At 44.5% G+C, this 20,682-nt stretch overlaps 1 protein-coding gene across 6 annotated transcripts in view; it reads right to left on the bottom strand.

The window, feature by feature from the left end:
• Positions 1-12,120: 12,120 nt before the first annotated feature.
• FERMT1 (FERM domain containing kindlin 1) overlaps positions 12,121-20,682 on the bottom strand; it is a 54,693-nt gene continuing 46,131 nt past the window's right edge. For 4 of the 6 annotated variants that reach the window (XM_017877672.1, XM_017877663.1, XM_017877691.1 and 1 more), the window contains 3 exons: positions 20,001-20,125; positions 16,259-16,400; positions 13,949-14,203 (listed from right to left, as the gene is read on the bottom strand). In XM_017877672.1, coding sequence (XP_017733161.1) covers positions 14,030-14,203; positions 16,259-16,400; positions 20,001-20,125 — 441 coding nt within the window. In that variant the 3' untranslated portion in view covers positions 13,949-14,029. The other 2 variants (XM_017877654.1, XM_017877702.1) reach the window with 2 other exon arrangements.

Genomic DNA, 20,682 nt, shown 5'->3' with positions numbered 1-20,682 from the left:
AAAAAAAAAAAAAAAAAAAAAAAAAAAAAAAAAAAGAAATATGGTTTGAAAGTAGAACCAATAGGATCTGTTGGTGGATTGGAAGTGAGGTGTGTTAGGCTGAATAAATAGTCCCCAAAGATATCCATGTGTTAGTCCCTGGAACATGTAAATGTTATATAGCAAAAGGAACTTTGCGTATATGATTAAAGACCCTGAATGAGGTGATTATCCTGGATTATCCCTGTGGGCCCTGAATATAATCGCTACTGTTCTTTTTGTTTTTTTCTTTTTTTTTGAGAGAGTATTTTGCTCTTGTTGCCCAGGCTGGAGTGCAATGGCACAATCTCGGCTCACCATAACCTCCACCTTCCAGGTTCAAGCGATTCTCCTGCCTCAGCCTCCCGAGTAGCTGGGATTACAGGCATGTGCCACCATGCCCAGCTAATTTTGTATTTTTAATAGAGACAGGGTTTCTCCATGTTGGTCAGGCTGGTCTCGAGACCTCAGGTGATCTGCCCATATCAGCCCTCCAAAGTGCTGGGATTATAGGTGTGAGGCACCCCGTCTGTCCTGTAATCACTACTATTCTTGTAAGAGGAAGGAAGAGGGAGATCTTACTACAGAGAAGGCAATGTGAAGACAGAAGGAAGGCCGGGCATGGTGGCTTATGCCTGCAATCCCAATATTTTGGGAGGCTAAGGTGGGAGGATTGCTTGAGCCCAGGAGTAACCTGGGTAACAGAAACAGCCTGGGTAACAGAGAGAGACCCTGTCTGTACAAAAAGCTTAAAAATTAGCCAGGCATGGTGGTAAATGCCTGTGGTTCCAGCTACTTAGGAGGCTGAAGTGGGAGGCTGAAGCTGCAGCAAGCTGTGATTGCACTGCACTCCCAGCCTGGGTGATGGTGCGAGACCCTTTCTCAGAAAAATAAAACAGCAACAACAACAACAAAAACCAAAGGAAGATGCTACATGGATGACTTTGAAGATAGAGAAAGGGACCATGGAATGCAAGGAATGCCGTTCTCAAACTGGAAAAAGCAAGGAAGTGGATAGGGTCCTCTGGAGGATGTGTGGCCCTGGTGACACCTTGACTTTGGCCCAGTGAAACTGATTTCAGGATTCTCCCTTCCAGAACTTTGACACGATGAATGTGTATGTTGTTGTTGTTACTTTTATTGTGGTAAACTGTAATGACATAATATTTATCATTTAAACCATTTGTCAGGTGTGCACTCCAGTGGCATTAAATATATTCACAAAGATATTAGGTAACCATCACCACTATCTATATCTGAAACATTTTCATCATCCCCAACAAAAACTCTGTACTAGTGAAACAATAACTCCCTCTTTCCCCCAACCCTTGGTAACCTCTGTTCTACTTTCTGTCTCTATTTGCCTATACTAAGTACCTCCTATAAGTAGTATCATACAATATTTGTCCTTTGGTCTCTGGCTTGACTAAGCATAATTTTCAGGGTTGATCCATGTTGCAGCACGTATCAAGATGTTATTCCTTTTTATGGCTGAACAGTATTGTGTTGGTTCATTCTCACACTGCTATAAAGACATACCTGAGACTGGGTAATTTACAAAGAAAAGAGGTTTAGTTGGCTTATGGTTCCACAGGCTGTACAGGAAGCATGACTGAAGAGGCCTCAGGGAGCTTTTACTCAAGGCGGAAGGCAAAGGAGGAGCAAGCATCTTCACAACGCTGGAGAAGGAGGACGCGAGAGAGTGTGGAGGTGACACACACATCCAAACAACCAGATCTGGTGAGAACTCAATCGTGAGAACAGTACCAAAGGGGGAAATCCGCCCCCATGATCCAATCACCTCCCACCAGGTCCCACCTCCAATATTGAGGATTACAACTTAACATGGGTTTCGGATGGGGACACAAATCCAAACCATATCAAATATTGTGGGTTGGTTTCAGCCATCAAATTTGTGATAATTTGTTAAAGCAGCCTCAATAAACTAATACATGAGGGATGAGAGGAAAGAAGGCATGAAGGAGGATCCTTAGACTTTTGGCTGAGAACTGGCTGGATTGAGATGCTATTTCCTGGGATAGAGGAATCCGAGAGAGCAACCTATGAGGGGTAGCGAAACCACAGGCTCGTTTTGGCCATGTGAAGTTTTGAGATGTCTGTCAGGTCTCCAAAGGAAACGTTGAGGAGACAATCGGCCTTCCAGTTCTGGAATTCAGGGGAGAGCTGGGACTACATTTGGGAGGCATCAGCGTGAGGTGGTGCTTAGAGCCAATAGACGGGATTGAGGTCATCTAGGGAATGTGAATAGAGACAGAAGAGAAGGAGATTAAGCTATCATTCTATCCTTTGAAGGTGGGCAGAGTGGGAGGAATGAGCTGAGGGGGATGAGAAGGAGCAGTCAGGGAGGTAGAAGAAAACTCAGGAAAGTTTGGTGTCGTGAAAGGGGAGAGGCCTGTGTTTCACTGAGGAGAGCATGGCTGATCAGGTTTTTAGAGACTAAATAAGAGGAGAAATTTATGACCTGGACAAGGGCAGGGTCTACTGAGGGGTTGAGACTGAAGCAGGAGGGGAGTGAGTTAGAACACGGGAAAGTGTGTTAGCCTTCTTAACTCTCTGGAGAAGTTCTGCAGTGAGATGGAGCAGAAAAATAGGACATGGTAGAATTTAAAAACTGCTTAAGGTAGGGGACATTGTTGTGGTTATTTCTTGCTAACAAGTATCCCAAAACTTAGTGGCTTAAAACAAGTCATTATTCAGTACGTCGTCACTTAACATTGTTGATAGGTTCTTGGAAACTGTGACTTTAAATGAAGCTATGTGTAATGAAACCAATTTTACTACAGGTGAATCGATATAAACAAGAGTTAAGTTCCTGTGGTCACCAAATGTATAAATAAAGACCAAAACACTTCTAATGTTAAATGTTAAAATAAATGGCCTGGTGTGGTGGCTCACACCTGTAATTCCAGCACTTTGGGAGGCTGAGGCGGGCAGATCACGAGGTCAGGAGTTTGAGACCAGTCCGGTCAACATACTGAAACTCCGTCTCTACTAAAAATACAAGAAATTACCTGGGCGTGGTGGCATGCGCCTGTAATCCTGGCTGCTTGGGAGGCTGAGGCAGGAGAATCACTTGAACCTGGGAGGCGGAGGTTGCAGTGAGCCAAGATTGTGCCATTGCACTCCAACCCGGGTGACAGGGCGAGACTCCATCTCAAAATAATAAATAAAATAAAATAAATGTGAGTTATACATATATTTTATATTTAAGAAAGATTAATAAAAACAAGTAAGATAATTATTTACCTGCTTATTCCAGTTCAGGGTAGCAGGTGGCCGGAGCCTATCCTAGCAACTCAGGGTGCAAGGCTGGAACCAGCCCTGGGCAGGATGCCATCCCATTGCAGGGTGCGCTCACACACACATAAATACTCACTCAACCTTGAACCATGTAGACACACCAATGAACTTGATATGCACAGCTTTGAGATGTGGAAGGAAACCAGAATGTCTGGAGAAAATCCAGGTAGACCTGGGAACAACCTGCAAACTTCACAGAGACAGTGGACCAATTTTGTTTTCTCATCAACGTTATAAGAAAATGATATTGAATAAAACAATATGATTTGAGGACCTGCTGTATTCGATTCCATGATTTTGTGGGTTAGGAATTTGGTTAGCGACCCCCTAGATGATTGTTTTGCTCCATGCAGCATGGACTGGGGTCATTGGTGGTATTCAGCTGTTGAAAGGGCTGATTTTGAGGGCTCAAGGTGGCTTCACTCACATGCCTGGCACCTTGATGGGGATGCAACCTCAGCTCACTGCAAATGCCTCCCGGGTTCAAACGATTCTCCCACCTAAACTTTCTAGTAGCTGGGACTACAGGTGCACGCCACCATGCCCAACTAATTTTTTGTATTTTTAGTAGAGACAGGGTTTTGCCATGTTGGCCAGGCTGGTCTCGAACTCCTGAACTCAAGTGATCCACCCACCTCGGCTTCCCAAAGTACTGGCTTTACAAGAGTGAGCCACCGTGCCCGGCCAGATCTTCCCTCTTGATGGGAAGACTGTCAAGGAATTTGCAGCCGTGCTTAAACCCCCCACAGATACAGAACATGTTTACAGATTAGAGAAGAAGGCACCAGGGAGCGGGGAGAGGTGAATGATGCAGAAGAGAGAAGAGGAAACTGCAGGAATAAAGTCCTTCAGAGGCCACAAGGGGACAATACTCTGAAGGCACTCCTCATTGGGACAGGAGGAAATAAGACATGGTGAGGACAGGTGCACAGTGAAAAGATGAGGCTGTTCCCATAGGATGACTTCACGCTGCTCGATAATGTGCAGGTGAGCTCAACAGCTGATGGGTGGATGTGAAGGGTTGAGAAGAAAAGAGGGTAGGACAGTAATCTCAGAGAATTGGAACATTAGGTATTTTTTTGAAGCAGATTTTAATAGTGATGACATTTTGTCATTTCTGAAAAGATTATAATACATGATTATTAATCCTTAATAATATATTAACACAATCTCTTTACTAGCAATTATTAATTATGTCAAGTATTTATGGAACCCGTGAGACATACTCCACATTCTAGGTGTTGCTGACCAACTCTTGTTCACCACACTTCTTTTAGGAGGGAGGCAAAAGCTATTATTTCCATTTTATTGCTGCAGAAATTGTATTCAATTTCATAAAGCAAATCTGATAAAGGACAAGATTAGAACTCTGAGACCATTTTTGAGGGAGGAGTATTGAGAACATGGAGAATACTTGCTTGTTTTACTTGAGAGAATGTTTGGATTGCCAACTCTTAAGGGAGATAAAAAAGATTATCTGGCAAAAGTTAGTCTTCAGCAAAATTACTTAGTAGGTGAAATCTTCTTGCACATGATGCCTCCAGTGTTAAAAACATGTTTGTGATTCATGTTCTGGAATTGCTTTCAGGAGGAGTTTCTGATACACGCACGCACACACACATGCCACAATTATCAGGATTATGTTTACTTATTAAATCACTCACCCAAATATTTTATTTATCCTAATCTCATAATTCACCTTACTTAGTCTCAGATATTTCAAAAAATCAAACCCTTATGAAAGTACTGAAAAATCATCAACAGTGAGGAAATTATAGAGGTAGTGAATCAGGCTTTGCTGAGAATTTCCAAAGGGGGATTCCAAGGATGTTCTGAGCAGCTCCATTGCAAAGGTCCACACATATGTCACAGAATCCTATTACGTCAGGCATGACTGAGGTCTTAGAGTCACCCAAATAAAACTTATCTGTGTTCTCTGACCTCTCCTCCTTCTGACACTCTTTATATTTATCTACCAATTGGGTTTCCATTCATTCAATTAGTCAAACTAAAGATTGTAGGGTCAAGTTGACCCTCTGCTCCATTACTCGAAAATTCATTTGTTTCATTGCTCACAACGACCAGTTAGAAGTGAGTTCAGCTATAAGGTACAGAAACCCCACCTAACAATGGCTTAAATACACTCATTTATTTTTCTTACATAACAAAAAGTCACATCCACATTCAAGGCAGGAAGAATAGGAAGGTGAAGGGTGAAGCCAGCTGACTTTCCCTTTTGTTAGAATAGAAAAAGCTTTCCAAGAAATCTCCACAGTGTACTTCCCCTTAGGCCTCATTGGTCAGAATTGGATCCCACGGCCCCTCCCCGGCCCCACCAGCCTGCAAAGGAAGCTGATAAGTTAGGGAACACGATTGTGATAATTGGCACAGACCAGTACAGATCACTGATCTGGACACATTGATTCAGTCCAAATCAAGTTCTGTTAACAAGGAAGATGGGAAGATGGTTTCAGGTAAAAATGGTGTTGGCCACAATTGCAATCTGCTGATTTTAGTTCTGAGGCAGCTGATTTTAGGTATGGCATATTGGCTCATGCCATATATAAATGGCCAGGTGTGATGGCTCATGCCTGTAATCCTAGCATCTTGGGAGGCTGAGGCCAGTGGATCGCCTGAGCTCAGGAGTTCAAGACCAGCCTGGGTAACATGGTGAAACCCTGTCTCTACCAAAAATACAAAAAATTAGCTGGGTGTGGTGGTGAGTGCCTGTGGTCTCAGTTACTTGGGAGGCTGAGGTGGGAGGATCGCTTGAGCCTAGAAGGTGGAGGTTGCAGTGAGCTGAGATGGCACTACTCCACTCCAGCCTGGGTGACAGAGTGAGACCCCATCTCAAAGAAAACAAAACAAAACAAAAACCAAAATTGCAAATACTAAGGGCACGCCTCACAAATCCCTGTGGTCTCATATCTGACCAACTGTGCCCACATATGTTTCTTACCCCCACACACAGTAACGTGTGCAGCCCCTTATCTTAAAAGGGTGAACTTTACTTGAGTTACATGCAATGGATTCAGCAGCTTCTTGCCAAGTGTTGGCTGCCTGTTTGCTCTCCTGATGTCTACCTGATTAAAAGAACCTTATAAGAGGAGGAAAAGGTCAGGGTAAAAGCATTTCATGCAGCCTCTAGAAACAGAACTCAGTCCCTAAGGAAAAGTCACCTCTCTCTGGTGGGCCTTGGCACCAATGATTGCTATGCACTAGTAGGAGTTGGGCCAACCAGTTGTAGGGGTGAAAAGGTCTCTGGTTTGGTGTTGTCTCTGTCGGGAAAAAGGCAGAACTCTTTCCTCCCCTTCTTAACTCCACCTTTCACCCAGATTTGCAAGCAAATGTCAGATTGGACCAACCCAGTGGGAATCGGATAACTTTTTAGCAGAAATTTTCACTATTTTGGCATTTGAAACCTAGTGTAAAGTAATTGGAAGAAAAAAGTGTCTATGGAGTTCTGTAGGTCTTTCTCAAACATGTTCTGAGAAAAACCAACTCAAGGACATTGTCACGAGTAAAGACTATCTAGGGTCCTTGGCTCGGGAGGCCTTGCCATTCTCATGGGAAATCAAGAGTAGTGCTGAGGGGCACACTCAAGTCAGAAGATTTTCATACAAATCCTTGATTCCCACATACTAGCTGAGTGACTTTGACAAGTTGCTTGACCTCTCTGTGCACAGTTCCAATGTGTGCTGGAGCTGGTTTATCCCCACTGGAGAGATGGATGTTTGCATCTCTTCCCAACTCTGTGTCCACTGACATCATGTTGGCTGTGGTGGGAATCTTTACACCATGGGAATTGGCAAATCAGTGTTCCCCCAGCCCACAGAGTTGTAAACATTTACTGTTGTACCACTGCATGTTTCCTACTTTGTACAGTGGGCTGATAATACTTACCTCACCTAGGGGATGAATTGAGAGAACTCATAGGAGACAAAAGTGATAGCCCTTAATACACACGCGCTTTCTAATTCTTTTAGCCATGTAAATGTTTGCTATATTATTGTTGAGACTGCTTTTTGGAGAGGTGGGAGCTAATTTCATTTGCTCTATCATTGGTTTGCAAAGCTGCTTACCCTTTTGGTATCCCTGTTGCTCCTGGGGCCTATTTGACTGCTATGGCAATCTGTCAACCCACCCTGAAATTCGGCAAATTACTTAACTTGATGGCCTGGACGGAATAATGGGGTTGTGTTGGCAGAGAGACACCGGAGTCTCTGAAGAAAACACATGCGTGGTACAAAGGTCCCAGATTATTACACCTGAGTGGGGGATATATCTTGACCTGATTGTGGTGCAGATGGACTGTAATCGATGGAGAAGTACATTGGCGCGATCTCAGCTCACTGCAACCTCTGCCTCCCGAGTTCAAGTGATTCTCCTGTCTCAGCCTCCCAAGTAGCTGGGATCACAGGCGCGCTCTACCTCACCCGGCTAATTTTTGTATTTTTAGTAGAGATGGGGTTTCTCCATGTTGGTCAGGCTGGTCTCGAACTCCTGACCTCAGGTGATCCACCTGCCTTGGCCTCCCAAAGTGCTGGTATTACAGGTGTGAGCCAGTGTCTGGCCAATTTCCATGAATTTCAAATGGCTTAATAGATAGCTTATTCAAATACAAACACAAAAACCAGGAGACAGGATGGTATAAAGATGAGAAAGACACACTCTGAAATGCCATCAGCTGTGTCTTAGGATACTGCTATGCTAGAATGGGATCGATTTCTTATTCTCCTTTTTGGGGATATCTCATCCTGCATTAGTCAGCTATTCCACAATGATGCTCCTTAACACACTACTCCAGAACTCAGTGGCTAACAATAACGAGAATTTGTTCCCACACAAACTGTGGGCCAACTGATCTAGCTTGGCTTGGCTCCAGGCTGTGGACTCCATTTAGATCTGCTGCATGGATTCCATTCAGTGGCTCAGGCGATGACCTGGGGAATGCTGTTCTCACAGTGGAGGCAGGAGTACAAAAGGATTGCAAAAGCACAGTGGAGGCCCCTGCTCACATCACGTCCACTAACATCCCATTGGCCAAAGGAAGTCAAACGGCCAAGCCCAACAGCAAGCGGGCAGGTAGTACATGCTACCCACGGTAAAAGAGGAGAGGGGAGCAAATATTTGCTCAACAATGATCCAAACCGTCACACAAACCATCACACTTATTTGAAAATAAGCTGATAAAGTACTTTTCTAATTAAAAATATGTTCTTGTTAAAAATAACACTTTACATTTGTATTGCATATTATGGTTTTAAAAGCATTTTTGCATCATTCTCTCACATATTCCTTCCAGTGACAGAGTGGAAAGGCAGCATCCCCATTTTTAAAGATGTGAAGATTCTGGTTGCATTATTTTCCTAGAATTGGTGTAACAAATTCCCATAAGCCTTGTGGCTTGAAACAGAAATTTATTCTCTTACAGTTCTGGAGCCTAGAAGTCCAAAATCAAGACGGTGGCAGGCTGGAGTGCAATGGCATGGTCTTGGCTCACTGCAACCTCTGCCTCCCAGGGTCAAGCGATTCACCTGCTTCAGCCTCCCAGTAGCTGGGATTACAGGCACCCAACACCACGCCTGGCTAATTTTTGTATTTTTAGTAGAGATGGGGTTTCACCATGTTGATCAGGCTGGCCTCGAACTCCTGACCCCAGCCCTTGTTGGAAGCCTTACTCTTTCCTTAAAGATGTATATATATATATCTTTATAAGTATATATTCCTTAAAGACATATATATATATAAAGATATATATATATCTTTATAAGTATATATTTATATACTTATTTCAAAATTTTATTTTTAGAGACAGAGTTGTGCTTTGTTGACCAGGCTGGAGTCCAGTGGTGTCTATATAGGTGTCATAGGTGTCTATATTTTTGAACCTCATTTGCCTTCCCTGTTACTGGTCCCATTTATGTCCATCAACACATCTCTTGAGTCAGAGGGCACAGGCTTGGGGCATTCGGCCCTCCCTCCCCCAGGTCCTCTGCTTCTCTTACACAGGTCTCTGCCTTCTCTCCACGGTCCACTTTTCCATCCAAGGTATGTCAGAGAGCAGCCAGAGGCCTCCCTGGCCAACTTCCAGGGGTGAAGAAGAGAGACACTCTCCTGTTAAGATCCCACGCAGCGTATGTCATTTGCAGTGGCTGGGGAGAAGCAGTTATAGGATTTTTTCCTCTGTAATGACTGAAGATACTGAGGCACATGGGGAATTATGGGTGTTTTTGGAACTCACACAGTGAGTTGGAGAAAGGGGGTAAATCGTTATAGTGGAAAGTATCTTCCCCACAGGTGTCAGGAGCATTCTCATTCAGGTTTTTAAAAAACTGGGACTCCTCTGAGATAACTGAGCCTTTACAAAAATTATCATGATTATTTTCAATAGAGACAGGGTCTTGGTTTTGCCCAGGCTAGTCTTGAACTCCTAGGCTCAAGCAATCCTCCCGCCTTGGCTTCCCCAAATGCTGGGATTACAGATGTGAGCCACCACACCCGGCCAATCGCTGAGTCTTGATGCAACATGAAATATGTGGGCAAATGTCAGGGTAGCTTTTTCTTTTCTATATTTATTTATTTATTTTTATTTTATTTTTTGAGATGGAGTCTTGCTCTGTCACCCAGGATGGAGTACAATGGTGTGATCTCAGCTCACCACAACCTCTGCCTCCCGGGTTCAAGTGATTCTCCTGCCTCAGCCTCCTGAGTAGCTGGGATTACGGGCATGCCTGGCTAATTTTGTATTTTTAGTAGAGACAGGGTTTCTCCATGTTGGTCAGGTTGGTCTTGAACTCCCGACCTCAAGTGATCCACTCGCCTCGGCCTCCTAAAGTGCTGGGATTACAGTCATGAACCACTGCGCCCAGCCTCCCTTCTTTCTGATAGCACTCAATATTTCCATACAACTCCAGTGAGGTTCAAGGAATTGGAAAGCTTTAATGCAAGTGAGGGCCAAGGGCTTCACCTTTTCAGATTTCCCAATTATGATTCCCCGGACTTCAAGAGTCCTTGGATGTAGGGTGCATGAGAAGGAAAGATGGGTGAAATAACAAAGAGGAACGCTCCCCTTCTTTCTCCTACCACTGAGAGATTCTGGGGTGACAGGGGTGGAAGGGGAGGAGGCAGGAAAGTCACGCTATGTGAGAAAATAATAAAAATGAATATAGAGATACTAAATGTAGAAGCCTTTTTTTTTTTTTTTAATGAGACAGGGTCACTGAGGCTGGAGTGTGATGGCATGATCATAGCTCACTACCACCTTGAACTCCTGGGGCTCAAGGGATCCTCTCATCTCAGCCTCCCAAGTAGCTGGGGCTACAGGCATGTGCCATCATGCCCAGCTAATTTTAATCTTTGTAGAGATGTGGTCTTGCCATGTTGCCCAAGCTGTTCTTGAACTCCTGGGCTCAGGTGAGCCTCTGCCTTGGCCTCCCAAAGTGCTGGCATTATAAGGTGAGCCACTATGTCCAGCCCCCAAAAAAGAAATCTTGTGAGTTAAAAAAAATTTTTTTAAGTGATTTTAAAAGACAGATACTACAAAATATCTTGACTTCCTGTATTAAATGAGTTTTCAAATTAAAGCTTCCTCATTTGCTTACTTTTCTGATCTTGGGACTAAAAATGAAACTTTCCCAGAATTAAGTGTGGTGGCTCACGCCTGTAATCTCAGCACTTTGGGAGGCTGAGGTGGGGGGATCACCTGAGGTCAGGAGTTTAAGACTAGCCTGAGCAACATGGAGAAATCCCGCCTCTACTAAAAAATATACAAAATTAGCCAGGTGTGGTGGTGCATGCCTATAGTCCCAGCTACTCGGGAGGTTGAGGCAGGAGAATCGCTTGAACCCGAGAGGCGGAGGTTGCGATGAGCCAAGATCATGCCATTGCTCTCCAGTCTGGGCAACAAGAGCGAAACTCCATCTCAAAAAATGAAAACAAAAAAACAAAACAAAGAAAAAAACCCCAACGCTCTAAGCACCTCATTTCCCTGGCTCCCAGACGTTTTTGGTCTAGCCTCTCCTCCCACAGCCAACTGCTGTTAATGCCCCTGGTTCTCTCTTCCTGGTGTGAGCCTGAGCTTGGGAACGCCTGCTCTGGAGCTGGGGTAAGGGGGATTTCAAGGCTGGGTAAGGCTGGGGAAGGAAGGGTGGAGTTTGCCAGGTTAAGCTTAGTGGCTTCTGGAGTTAAGACAAACACTGCTCATTATGAGGCGGTGTGACCCTGGGCAAGTTCACCTTCTGAGCCTTTCTCCTTTGTGAAGCAAGCCATTTCTACCCTCTATGGGCTGACATGAGAATTGCACAAAGGGATATCTATAAACTGCATGTCACTAAAGCAAAGTGCCCTCAACATTCAGCCATCAGAATCAGAGGCTTCTGCTGTTCTATTGCTGCTGGGGATATTTCTTTGCTTGCTGGTGTTTGTGTGTGTGTGTGTGTGTGTGTGTGTGTGTGTGTGTGTGTGTGTGTATGTGTTTTAATATGGATCTGGAAGGAGACAAAAGAGCTCACGATAAGGCAGGATATGCCAGGAAATCTGTGACCAAGTCAGTGAGAAAGGAGTTGAAACCAGCGGGTAAATGAGGTTTCTAAGTGGCTCTCTGAGGACTCCCGGAATCTGCCACTCCCCACACCACGGGAGGGAATGACCTGGAATTTTGCCGCTGTTAGGAGAGACACATGTTAGACCTCAGAGTTGCAATCCCTTTTCATAATAGAGGAAACAGTCACCTTTTTGGAGACAGTAGGTTGGAGAGGACACAACAGGACTGTACTCAAGTCCATACAAATCTTTTACTTAAAAGTCATATAAAAGAATAAAAAAATGCAGATTTCTGAATCAAGTGTAGATAAGGAAGCAAATGATGTTGAAAGGTGCCCATTAATTTAAAATTTCATCATAGGAAGCTGGGTGATCTTTTGCACTCAATATTAAAAAAACCGTTACGTTGCTCAACACCAAGTATAACACAGTACACTCAGCACTTGTTTCTATAGAAAACATTTCAAATCAAGTTCTTTATGATGTGAACCAGATTTTCCAAATGCCTAAACCACTTCCGAGCTTTAAGCAAGGCCTCAGAAATTCAGTGGGTTCCTGGGAGGCTTCATTCACATTCGCCTCTAAGGAGAGGCTAAAAGAGGAATTTCCAGATGGCAGCTACTGGCTCAGAACCAGGGGGTCCCTTGCCAAGTCTGTCTCTATGTGGCTCCCAGAATTGCTGAGGTCTCACTTCTCAGAAGGCTTTGTTGGGAAATAAAGCAACAGCTGACGCTTGCGGGCCTCGGAACTCTGGCCAGGCCCCCTGAGGGGTACATCCTAGGAGAACTGAGAAATGGGATTGGAGCTTTTGCCTTATCCTTGCAACCCAAGTTCTTTGTGTGGCAGAACATCTATGAAAAACTAATCAAATATTGCCTGATATTTCCCTGTACTTCTGGTATTGCTTTTAACCTCAAAACCCACTCCTCCCACCTCTAACAAACCAAAATGGAAAATGACAATTCAGGCAGCTGTTAATTGGCTCACTCTCTCAAGGCAAGCACTGTCTCAAGGCAGAAATGACACAGCAAAAAACAGAGCGGGAGAAAAAAGTCTATTACTGGCTCATGATTTACAAAAGCCAAAGGCCTTTAGAGAAAAGGCCAGGAGTCATACCAACACAGATCCCAAATCCAGGAGAACACAGACCAGCAGTAAGAGGGACGCTTCCCATCAGACCTTGGACATGGTGGTCTTTGAGAATAGGTCTGCCCTTCTCTCCCTGACCAGTTGGGATAGAGACTTGACTGGAATCCTTGACGCTGACAGGTGTTTCTATGGACAGAGAGGACTGTGCCTGTCTTCCTGAATCCCAACCCAGAGTAGAAGCAGTTGAGACATGGATCTGGGTTGAGAAATGGGTTTTCCTGTCCCCCTGTGTTACCCACGTCTTCACAAAGGACTTACAGGTGGCTGAGAGATCTGTAGGAATGGAATGGGGATTGCAGGTGGCCCAAGAAACCTGAGGAGATCAATGACTAAGATCAGATATGGGTCAGTGGTCATCTTGGCAGGTATCACTGTGGACAGATGACACTGAGGGCCACTGCTCTGACCTTGGGTCGTCAGCTGCTACCTGGTAGCCCCACCCCTCCCCTTTCTACCCCAGACCTTCGCCTCCAGGGAAAAAGTGTGTGTAGGAACTCCCTCTGCCATTTTGAAAAGACAGGAACTAAAAGCAGTTCCATGAAGGACAGGCATTTAGTTTCATACCTGAGTTTGTGAAATAAGAGTTGTTCTTTCTTCATGTGATTTTTACCTTTCTGTCTTCTCCACTGACTTAGTAATGAGACAGATCAGGACAAGGATACTTATAGCCATCCACCTGGCAGGTTCTGCAAGTCACAGAACTGTAACCATATACTAGGCCTTAGAGCAATCTTAGGGCACCTCCTTTTCTCCTGCTCACCCATCTTCTAGAAAAAACAAGAGAGGCTCCTTCCATGGCTGGTAGCACAGGGCAAAGTAAGGAAAGGGATGTGCCAGCAGTGGGTTTGGATGAGGTGAGGACCTGGGTGACCAGCGGCGAATGTATGTTGTCTGTTAGTTCAGTATCTACATGCTGGGGAAGTTATGGATCCCATCCCTCCGGGGAGGGGCGCCTTTGGCTTGCCCTGTTGGTGTGAGCCAAGCACGCATGCTTGCTTCAATCCTGACCGCCGGTCAATTTGTGGAACAAGTCCTCGTCGAGTGTTTCGTTCTGGTCCTTGGAGCGGGTAGATAAGAAAATGTAGCCGCCAATGTACTCATGCACAATCTTGCAATCTGCACTCAGGCAGGTGAATGCAGTAAAGACGTTTTGGTCAAACTCGATGACCACCTGGAAGAGGAAGGCACAGAGAAGCTTAAACTCTGACAAGGAATGATGAGAAAGTGGCGCTGTGTTGGACTGGCCCCTGGAGCTGAGGGCTGCTGAGGTGGATGACAGATGGATATCCCCCTGAAACGCACGGAAAACCATCACTTCCATTAAACACTTCCAGAAAACATCTTTGCTCTCTTTGCGCCCTCTGGTGGTGTCGACTTTGCTGCACATCTGGTTTAAAAAACTCCCAACACATTCTCTGTGTATAGATTAGATATAAGGATTTTGCCCAAGCATTCCCTATGTTGGGGAGCAGGGTGCTTTGCAGGCACTTTATTTTTATTTATTTTTTTTGAGATGGAGTCTCTCTCTGTCACATAGGCTGGAGTATAGTGGCACAATCTCAGGCCACTGCAACCTCTGCCTCCTAGGTTCAGGCGATTCTCATGCCTCAGCCTCCCAAGTAGTTGGAATTACAGGTGTGCGCCACCATACCCGGCTAATTTTTGTATTTTCAGTAGAGACGCGGTTTCACCATGTTGGCCAGGCTGGTCTTGAACTCCTGACCTCAAGTGATCCACGCCTCGGACTCCCAAAGTGTTGGGATTACAGGCGTGAGCCACTGCACCGGCCTGCAGGCTCTTCAATGAATAATAAAAGTCTGCCTGAATTTTCTTATAGCCACTGCCCCGAACCCTTTCCTAGCTGAAAGTCATAAACTCTAAGCACTAGAAGAAAGACTTAGAGACTTTGCTGGTTCTCAACCTTGGCTGCCCATTGAAATCACTTGTGGACCTTTAAAAATTATTAATACCTCGCTCCTCCTCCCAGAGATTCAGATTTAACTGGCCTTGGATGTGTTCTGGGCAGTGGTATTTGAAAGCTCCCCAGGTGATCCTTATATGCATCAAGGCTTTAGAGCTACTGCCTTAGAGGTCATCTAATCTCTGAACCTGATTTTACAAATAAGCACCCAGATGGGTATCAATACTGCTGAGAGGAAGTCAGGGTTCTTAACAAATGTGTGAGTCTCTTACCATCCCTCTACTTTCTATTGGAAAATGAGAATGCCAAAGGAATGAGGGAAGATTGAGACTATATCAGCACCATCGGAATGTTTTAATTAATTCAAAAATGAATGAAACAGGGTCTTGCTTTGTTACCCAGGCTGGAGTGCAGTGGCACAATCATAGGTCACTGTAACCTCGAACCTCAAGTGATCCTCCCTGGCTGAGTAGCTGAAACTACAGGTGCACGCCATCACACCTGGCTAGTTCGCCTTTTTTATTTTTTATTTTTTAATTTTCTGTAGAGACAGGGTCTCAATATGTTGCCCAGGCTGGTCTCGAACTCCCGGCCTCAAGTGATCCTCCCACCTTGGCCTCCCAAAGCACTGGGCAGAATGTTTTAAATTAGCGGCAGGATGCTAAGGTGCCTCTAACTTCATCTAGAATTTTCCATGATACAGGCTTGGCCTGAACTTAGCTCCCACGATGGGAGATGATGGGAGGCTGTAACACAGGCTAAGGGTTTGAGGGCTCCTGGTTTTAAGAGGTGAAGCTTTTCTCAGTCATCACTATGGACCTCACTTGCTTCTTCAGCAGTTTTTCCCTTTTGAGCCTGGAATGCTCTCCAGGTGAGCAATTGAATCTTCAAGTCCTCAATCGGGTTTCTTGGCAGCCAGTCAGATGAGGGCTTTTTTGGATTTATTTTGCGTAGCAGTTACATCTCCAGTAGTTTCTGGTAAGTAATTATCAACCTAAATCCTATATAATCCTATGCTGAGTCAATGAAAATTAATAAAACTGCTCAGTAATTTTAGAACCTGTCTGTATTGACAGTCTGCATGGAGACTACGCCAACTTGCAGTGCTAATGCAAGAGCATTTGGCCTGTGCTTGTTAGGAAGGTGCCCAGAATTGCATATGATTATTTTAGCAGACAATTACCACATGCTTGTGATTTCTTAGCTCAAATAGAAGAACACCTTTCAAAAATCAGAATAATCTGCAATTCTGAGGGAACACACGTTTATAGGCTCAACACTGAAAAGCAAAAGCTTTCACTTTACCTGACGGGTTTCCCAGTTTACATTCCACTGTTTGATATTTGTGAATCTCCATGTTGTCACTGGAATCCCGGTGGCTGCATCAATTTTAATCAACCTGTTATATGAAACTCCCAGAATGTCATCTTTTTTGCTTCCTTTAAATCTGAAAAGAATCATAATATTAGTTAAGAGAAGCAACTGCTTCCTATAATACAATGTTCATTCACATATAACTTCTTAAAAATACTACCAGTATTTCTAAATCATTTCAGAGGAATGGAAAATGAAGAATTAACTTTCTGCAGGGGAGCATTTTTATTGGGATATAGAGAACATGAAAAAGGAATGAAGGCTATCCTGCAGATGGTCTTTAAGTAAAACTGACATCACAGAAAAATAAAATAAGACGGAATCAAATAAATTCATTCAAAATGACTATGGACTCTGTGTAGGGCACTCTTCTAGGCATGGGAGATATCGTAGTGAACTAAATGGATGGAAAATTTCTGACTGTGGGAGGGAGAAGATCATAAGTAGGAGGTACATATGCCAGATAAGATGACAGAAAATAAAGTTGGAAGGGCTACAGGGAATACTGGCAATGAGGTAGCTACAGTTTAAAACAGCAAGGTCAGTGAAAAGGTGACATTTGATCAAAAAATGGATATGCATGAGAATGTGAGACACGTGGATATCTGGGGAAAGAGTATTCCAGGCAGAGGGCACAGACACTTAAAAAAATTTTTTTTTTTTTTTTTTTTTTTTAATGTGCTTAAGGACCAGCCAGGAGGCCCATGTGGCTGACACAGTGAAGGAGGGGAGAGAAATGTGAGTTCAAGAGCAAAGGTCTTGTAGGCCACTGTAAGGATCTGGCTTTTCCTCTGAGTGAGATAAGAAATCCTTCAGATTTCGTGTGTGTGTGTGTTTTAGAGACAGGGTCTTGTTATGTTGCCCAGGGTAGTCTTGAACTCCCGAACTCAGGCAGTCCTCCTGTCTTTGCCTCCCAAAGTGCTGGGATTACAGGCATGAACCGCCACACCTGTCCCAGGTGGTTTTGAGCAGAGACTTCACAAAATCTGATTTAAGATTTCAAAAGGATCCCTGTGGCTGCTAAGTTGAAAACTTAGGGGGACCAGGGTCGAGGCAGGAAGACCAGGAATGCTTTAAGGACTGAGGCCTGGCTGGGTGCGGTGGTTCACACCTGAAATCCCAGCACTCTGGGAGGCTGAGGCAAGAGGATTACTTGAGGCCAAGAGATTGAGAGCAGCCTGGGTAACACAGTGAGATCCCATCTCCTAAAAGAAAGTTAGCTAGGTGTGGTGGCTCACAAGTCACAGCTACTTGGGAGGCTGAGGTGAGAGGATCACGTGAGCCCAGGAGTTTGAGGTTATAGTGAGCCGTGATTGAGAGAATGGAAGAAAGGAATTGGAGGTAGTGGGTAAGTACAATACATTCAAGAAGTTTTAGGGACGGCAGCTGGAGGGGGATGCAAGAAGGGGATACTGATGTGAAAATTGATGTTGCAGGAGACAGAAAAGCATAATTAAAAAAAAAAATCCCAGCTGAATATGTCACTTTTCACATCATTCTTATCTTCTGCATGTCACCCTTGATTAAAATTTACTCCACTTTTTTCCTTCATTTCACCACCTTAATGCTTAATATCAGAAGTTAACCCGCTTCTTACTCCACCTGCTTCTGTTTAACCTATGGGAATTCCCTGGGCTGCTCTCCATTATCCAGGGAGCGGTGAAGCAAAGACCTAGGTTTCTCGGATATCAGCAGATCCTGATTCTGCCAGCCATCTTATACATAGCAGGGCTGCTCCAGCCTTTGACTCTGGCCTTGGAAAAAGCAGATCTTTGCCATACCTGGGGCCGCTGCCTCAAAGCCTCACCTCCATAAACAGGTGTTAGAGATAGAGGGGGGCGCAGAGGGGAAATAGCTGGTAAAGGAGGAGTTGTCACCAGAAACTTATTCAGGCCCACCTCACGCTTCACCACCTATCAGGCACTTTGCTTGCAGGCTGCACTGGATTCTCTCAACACAGTAGGTTTGGAATGCCCATCGAACACATGGAGAAGCTGTGGCTTGGGGAGGGCAACAAAAATACCCAGGCCACAGAACTAGCAGAGGCAGAGGTGCGACTGAAAGCTGGGCCTGGTCAGTTCAAGTATTTTTGTGGTTTTCACTATGCGGGCTTGACTTCAGGGTTACAGGTAGGGGTGTGTGTGTGTGTGTGTGTGTGTCTGTGTGTGGCTGCACATGGACATGTATGCACACACATAGTGGGGATCCAGTACAACTCTGCCCTTCCTCACTCTTTTGTTGGAGTAAGTAAAGCAGAAGAAGTTGCTTGTTTGGGACAAACGTTGGGGACTGATGTTAAATGAGAGATTTCAGTGAATAGGAAAGTCCATTTTCTTTTGTTGTTTTGTTTTTGTTTTAGAGACAGTCTCACTGTGTCATCTAGGCTGGAGTACAGTGGCACGACCTCAGCTTACTGCAACCTCCACCTCCCAGGTTCAAGTAATTCTAGTGCCTCAGCCTCCTGAGTAGCTGGGACTACAGCTGCACACCACTACGCCCAGCTAAGTTGTTTGTGTTTTTAGTAGAGATGGGGTTTTGCCATGTTGCCCAGGGTAGTCTTGAACTCTTGAGCTCAGGCAATCCGCTCACTTTGGCCTCCTAAAGTGCTAGAATTACAGGTGTGAGCCGCCATGCCTGGCTGGAAATTCTGAATAGACTCCCCTGTTAGTAGTAATGGAGAAATGGAGTCTTTGGAAAGGGCCAAGAAAACAAAACTGTGAACACTTAAAATACAAACCAATTTTCCCACCCCCAGATTATAAGACGAGAAAGTGACAGTATTTGCTGTACTGCAGGATTGGGTGTAGATTTTGCTTAAGCATCAGTCTTCTTTACTGAACTGAAAAATGTAATCTGATTTACAAGCATGCTCGTGGATATGTTTTGGGAAACCATCCATTGTATACAGTGGGGCAGAGCCATAGTGCTGGGCAGGGATAACAAATGAGGACTCATTATGCCAAGGTGTGCCCTGGACTACGGGGTGAACTTGGACAAGTCACTTAAGCTATCTTTCTGGGGGCAATAGATGGACCTCGTATGCATCCTTCAGATCCAGAAATCTTCAGAGACCAGGGAGAACAGGGTTGCTACCTGATAAAGCTGGGTAGAAATAAGACAGAGCTTGCTGGGGCCTCTCTAAAAACCTAAAAATTCTGCAAAGCCACACCACAAGACACAGTATGAGACATAAAAATGAGAAAGCTGACATGAAAGAAAGTCATAGCCAGGTGTGGTGGCTCATGCCTGTAAACTCAGCGCTTTGGGAGGCTGAGGTGGGAGGACTGCTGGAGATCAGGAGTTCGAGACCAGCCTGGGTGCAAAGCGAGACGCCCCCAACCCCGATCTCTTGAAAAAAAAAAAAAAAGAAGTTACAGATTTCATAAAATCAATATGTGATGTTTACCGTCTGGTTTTGGAAATGTAGTTATCCTAAAAGAACCTCCTTTTAAAATTTCCTTTCCCACATCTAGCTGAGTTTCAGGGGTGTTGGCACTTAGAAGGTATGGAAAATGTTTATGAGCAGCCCAAAGTATCAGGGCTATTTGTAAAAGGGCAATATTCTCAAATAAAAAGCGTTCTATATTCTACACTAAATGAGAAAACTGGGGCTCCCCAAAAGCCACTTAAAATTGAATGGAAAGCATGAGAAACAAGTGAACATTGTAATCACCTGACAAGGTAGTAGGTGAGGCCGAACTCAGGCAGTGACTGCCATGCCTGGATGAACCGCAACTTGGCTTCGACCAGGGGCATCTGGGCCACGTTCTGGTGTGCCTCCAGGATCCGGGCAGCCAGCTGAACAGAAACAGACATCAACCTCTCCTCACAGGCACCGGCTGCTCTGTAATCACCCTGTTAGCTCCGGATCCCCCGTAAGAACAATACACTCAAGACCCGACTGCGGCTCTACAAAGACAATCCATTTTCATCCATTCGTTCTCTCTCTTTTTCTACAAGATACAACAATCATTGGGAGAAGCAGGAAAAGGATCACCCGACACATAAACTTGTAAAGTTGGTGCAGTTGGAGAGCTCTGGGGTCCCTCTTCCTGAGGTCCGCGGAGTGGCCACAGACAATGGTTCTACATGAATCAGCTCATCTGTGCAACTTTTAACCCACTCCTATAGAAGCATAATTTTAATTATTAATTCATGAGAACTAAAGCATTAAGTTCAATCTGGGAATACCTGCATGTTTAGTCAGCAGTACAGTCACCTCTAACAAAATTAATAATAATTTCATAACATCATCTAATATTCAGGACATAGTCAAATTTCACCATCAACTGATTTTTTCATGATGATACTCTTAATCAGATGGAATTACTCCTTTTTTTTTTTTTTTTTTTTTT

This window comes from Rhinopithecus bieti, unplaced genomic scaffold, assembly GCF_001698545.2.
Source record: "Rhinopithecus bieti isolate Rb0 unplaced genomic scaffold, ASM169854v2 scaffold_65, whole genome shotgun sequence".
In the NCBI taxonomy this organism is placed as follows: Eukaryota; Metazoa; Chordata; class Mammalia; order Primates; family Cercopithecidae; genus Rhinopithecus; species Rhinopithecus bieti.
Note: the sequence above shows the minus strand (reverse complement) of the source record. Positions and strands in the feature narration are given on the sequence as shown.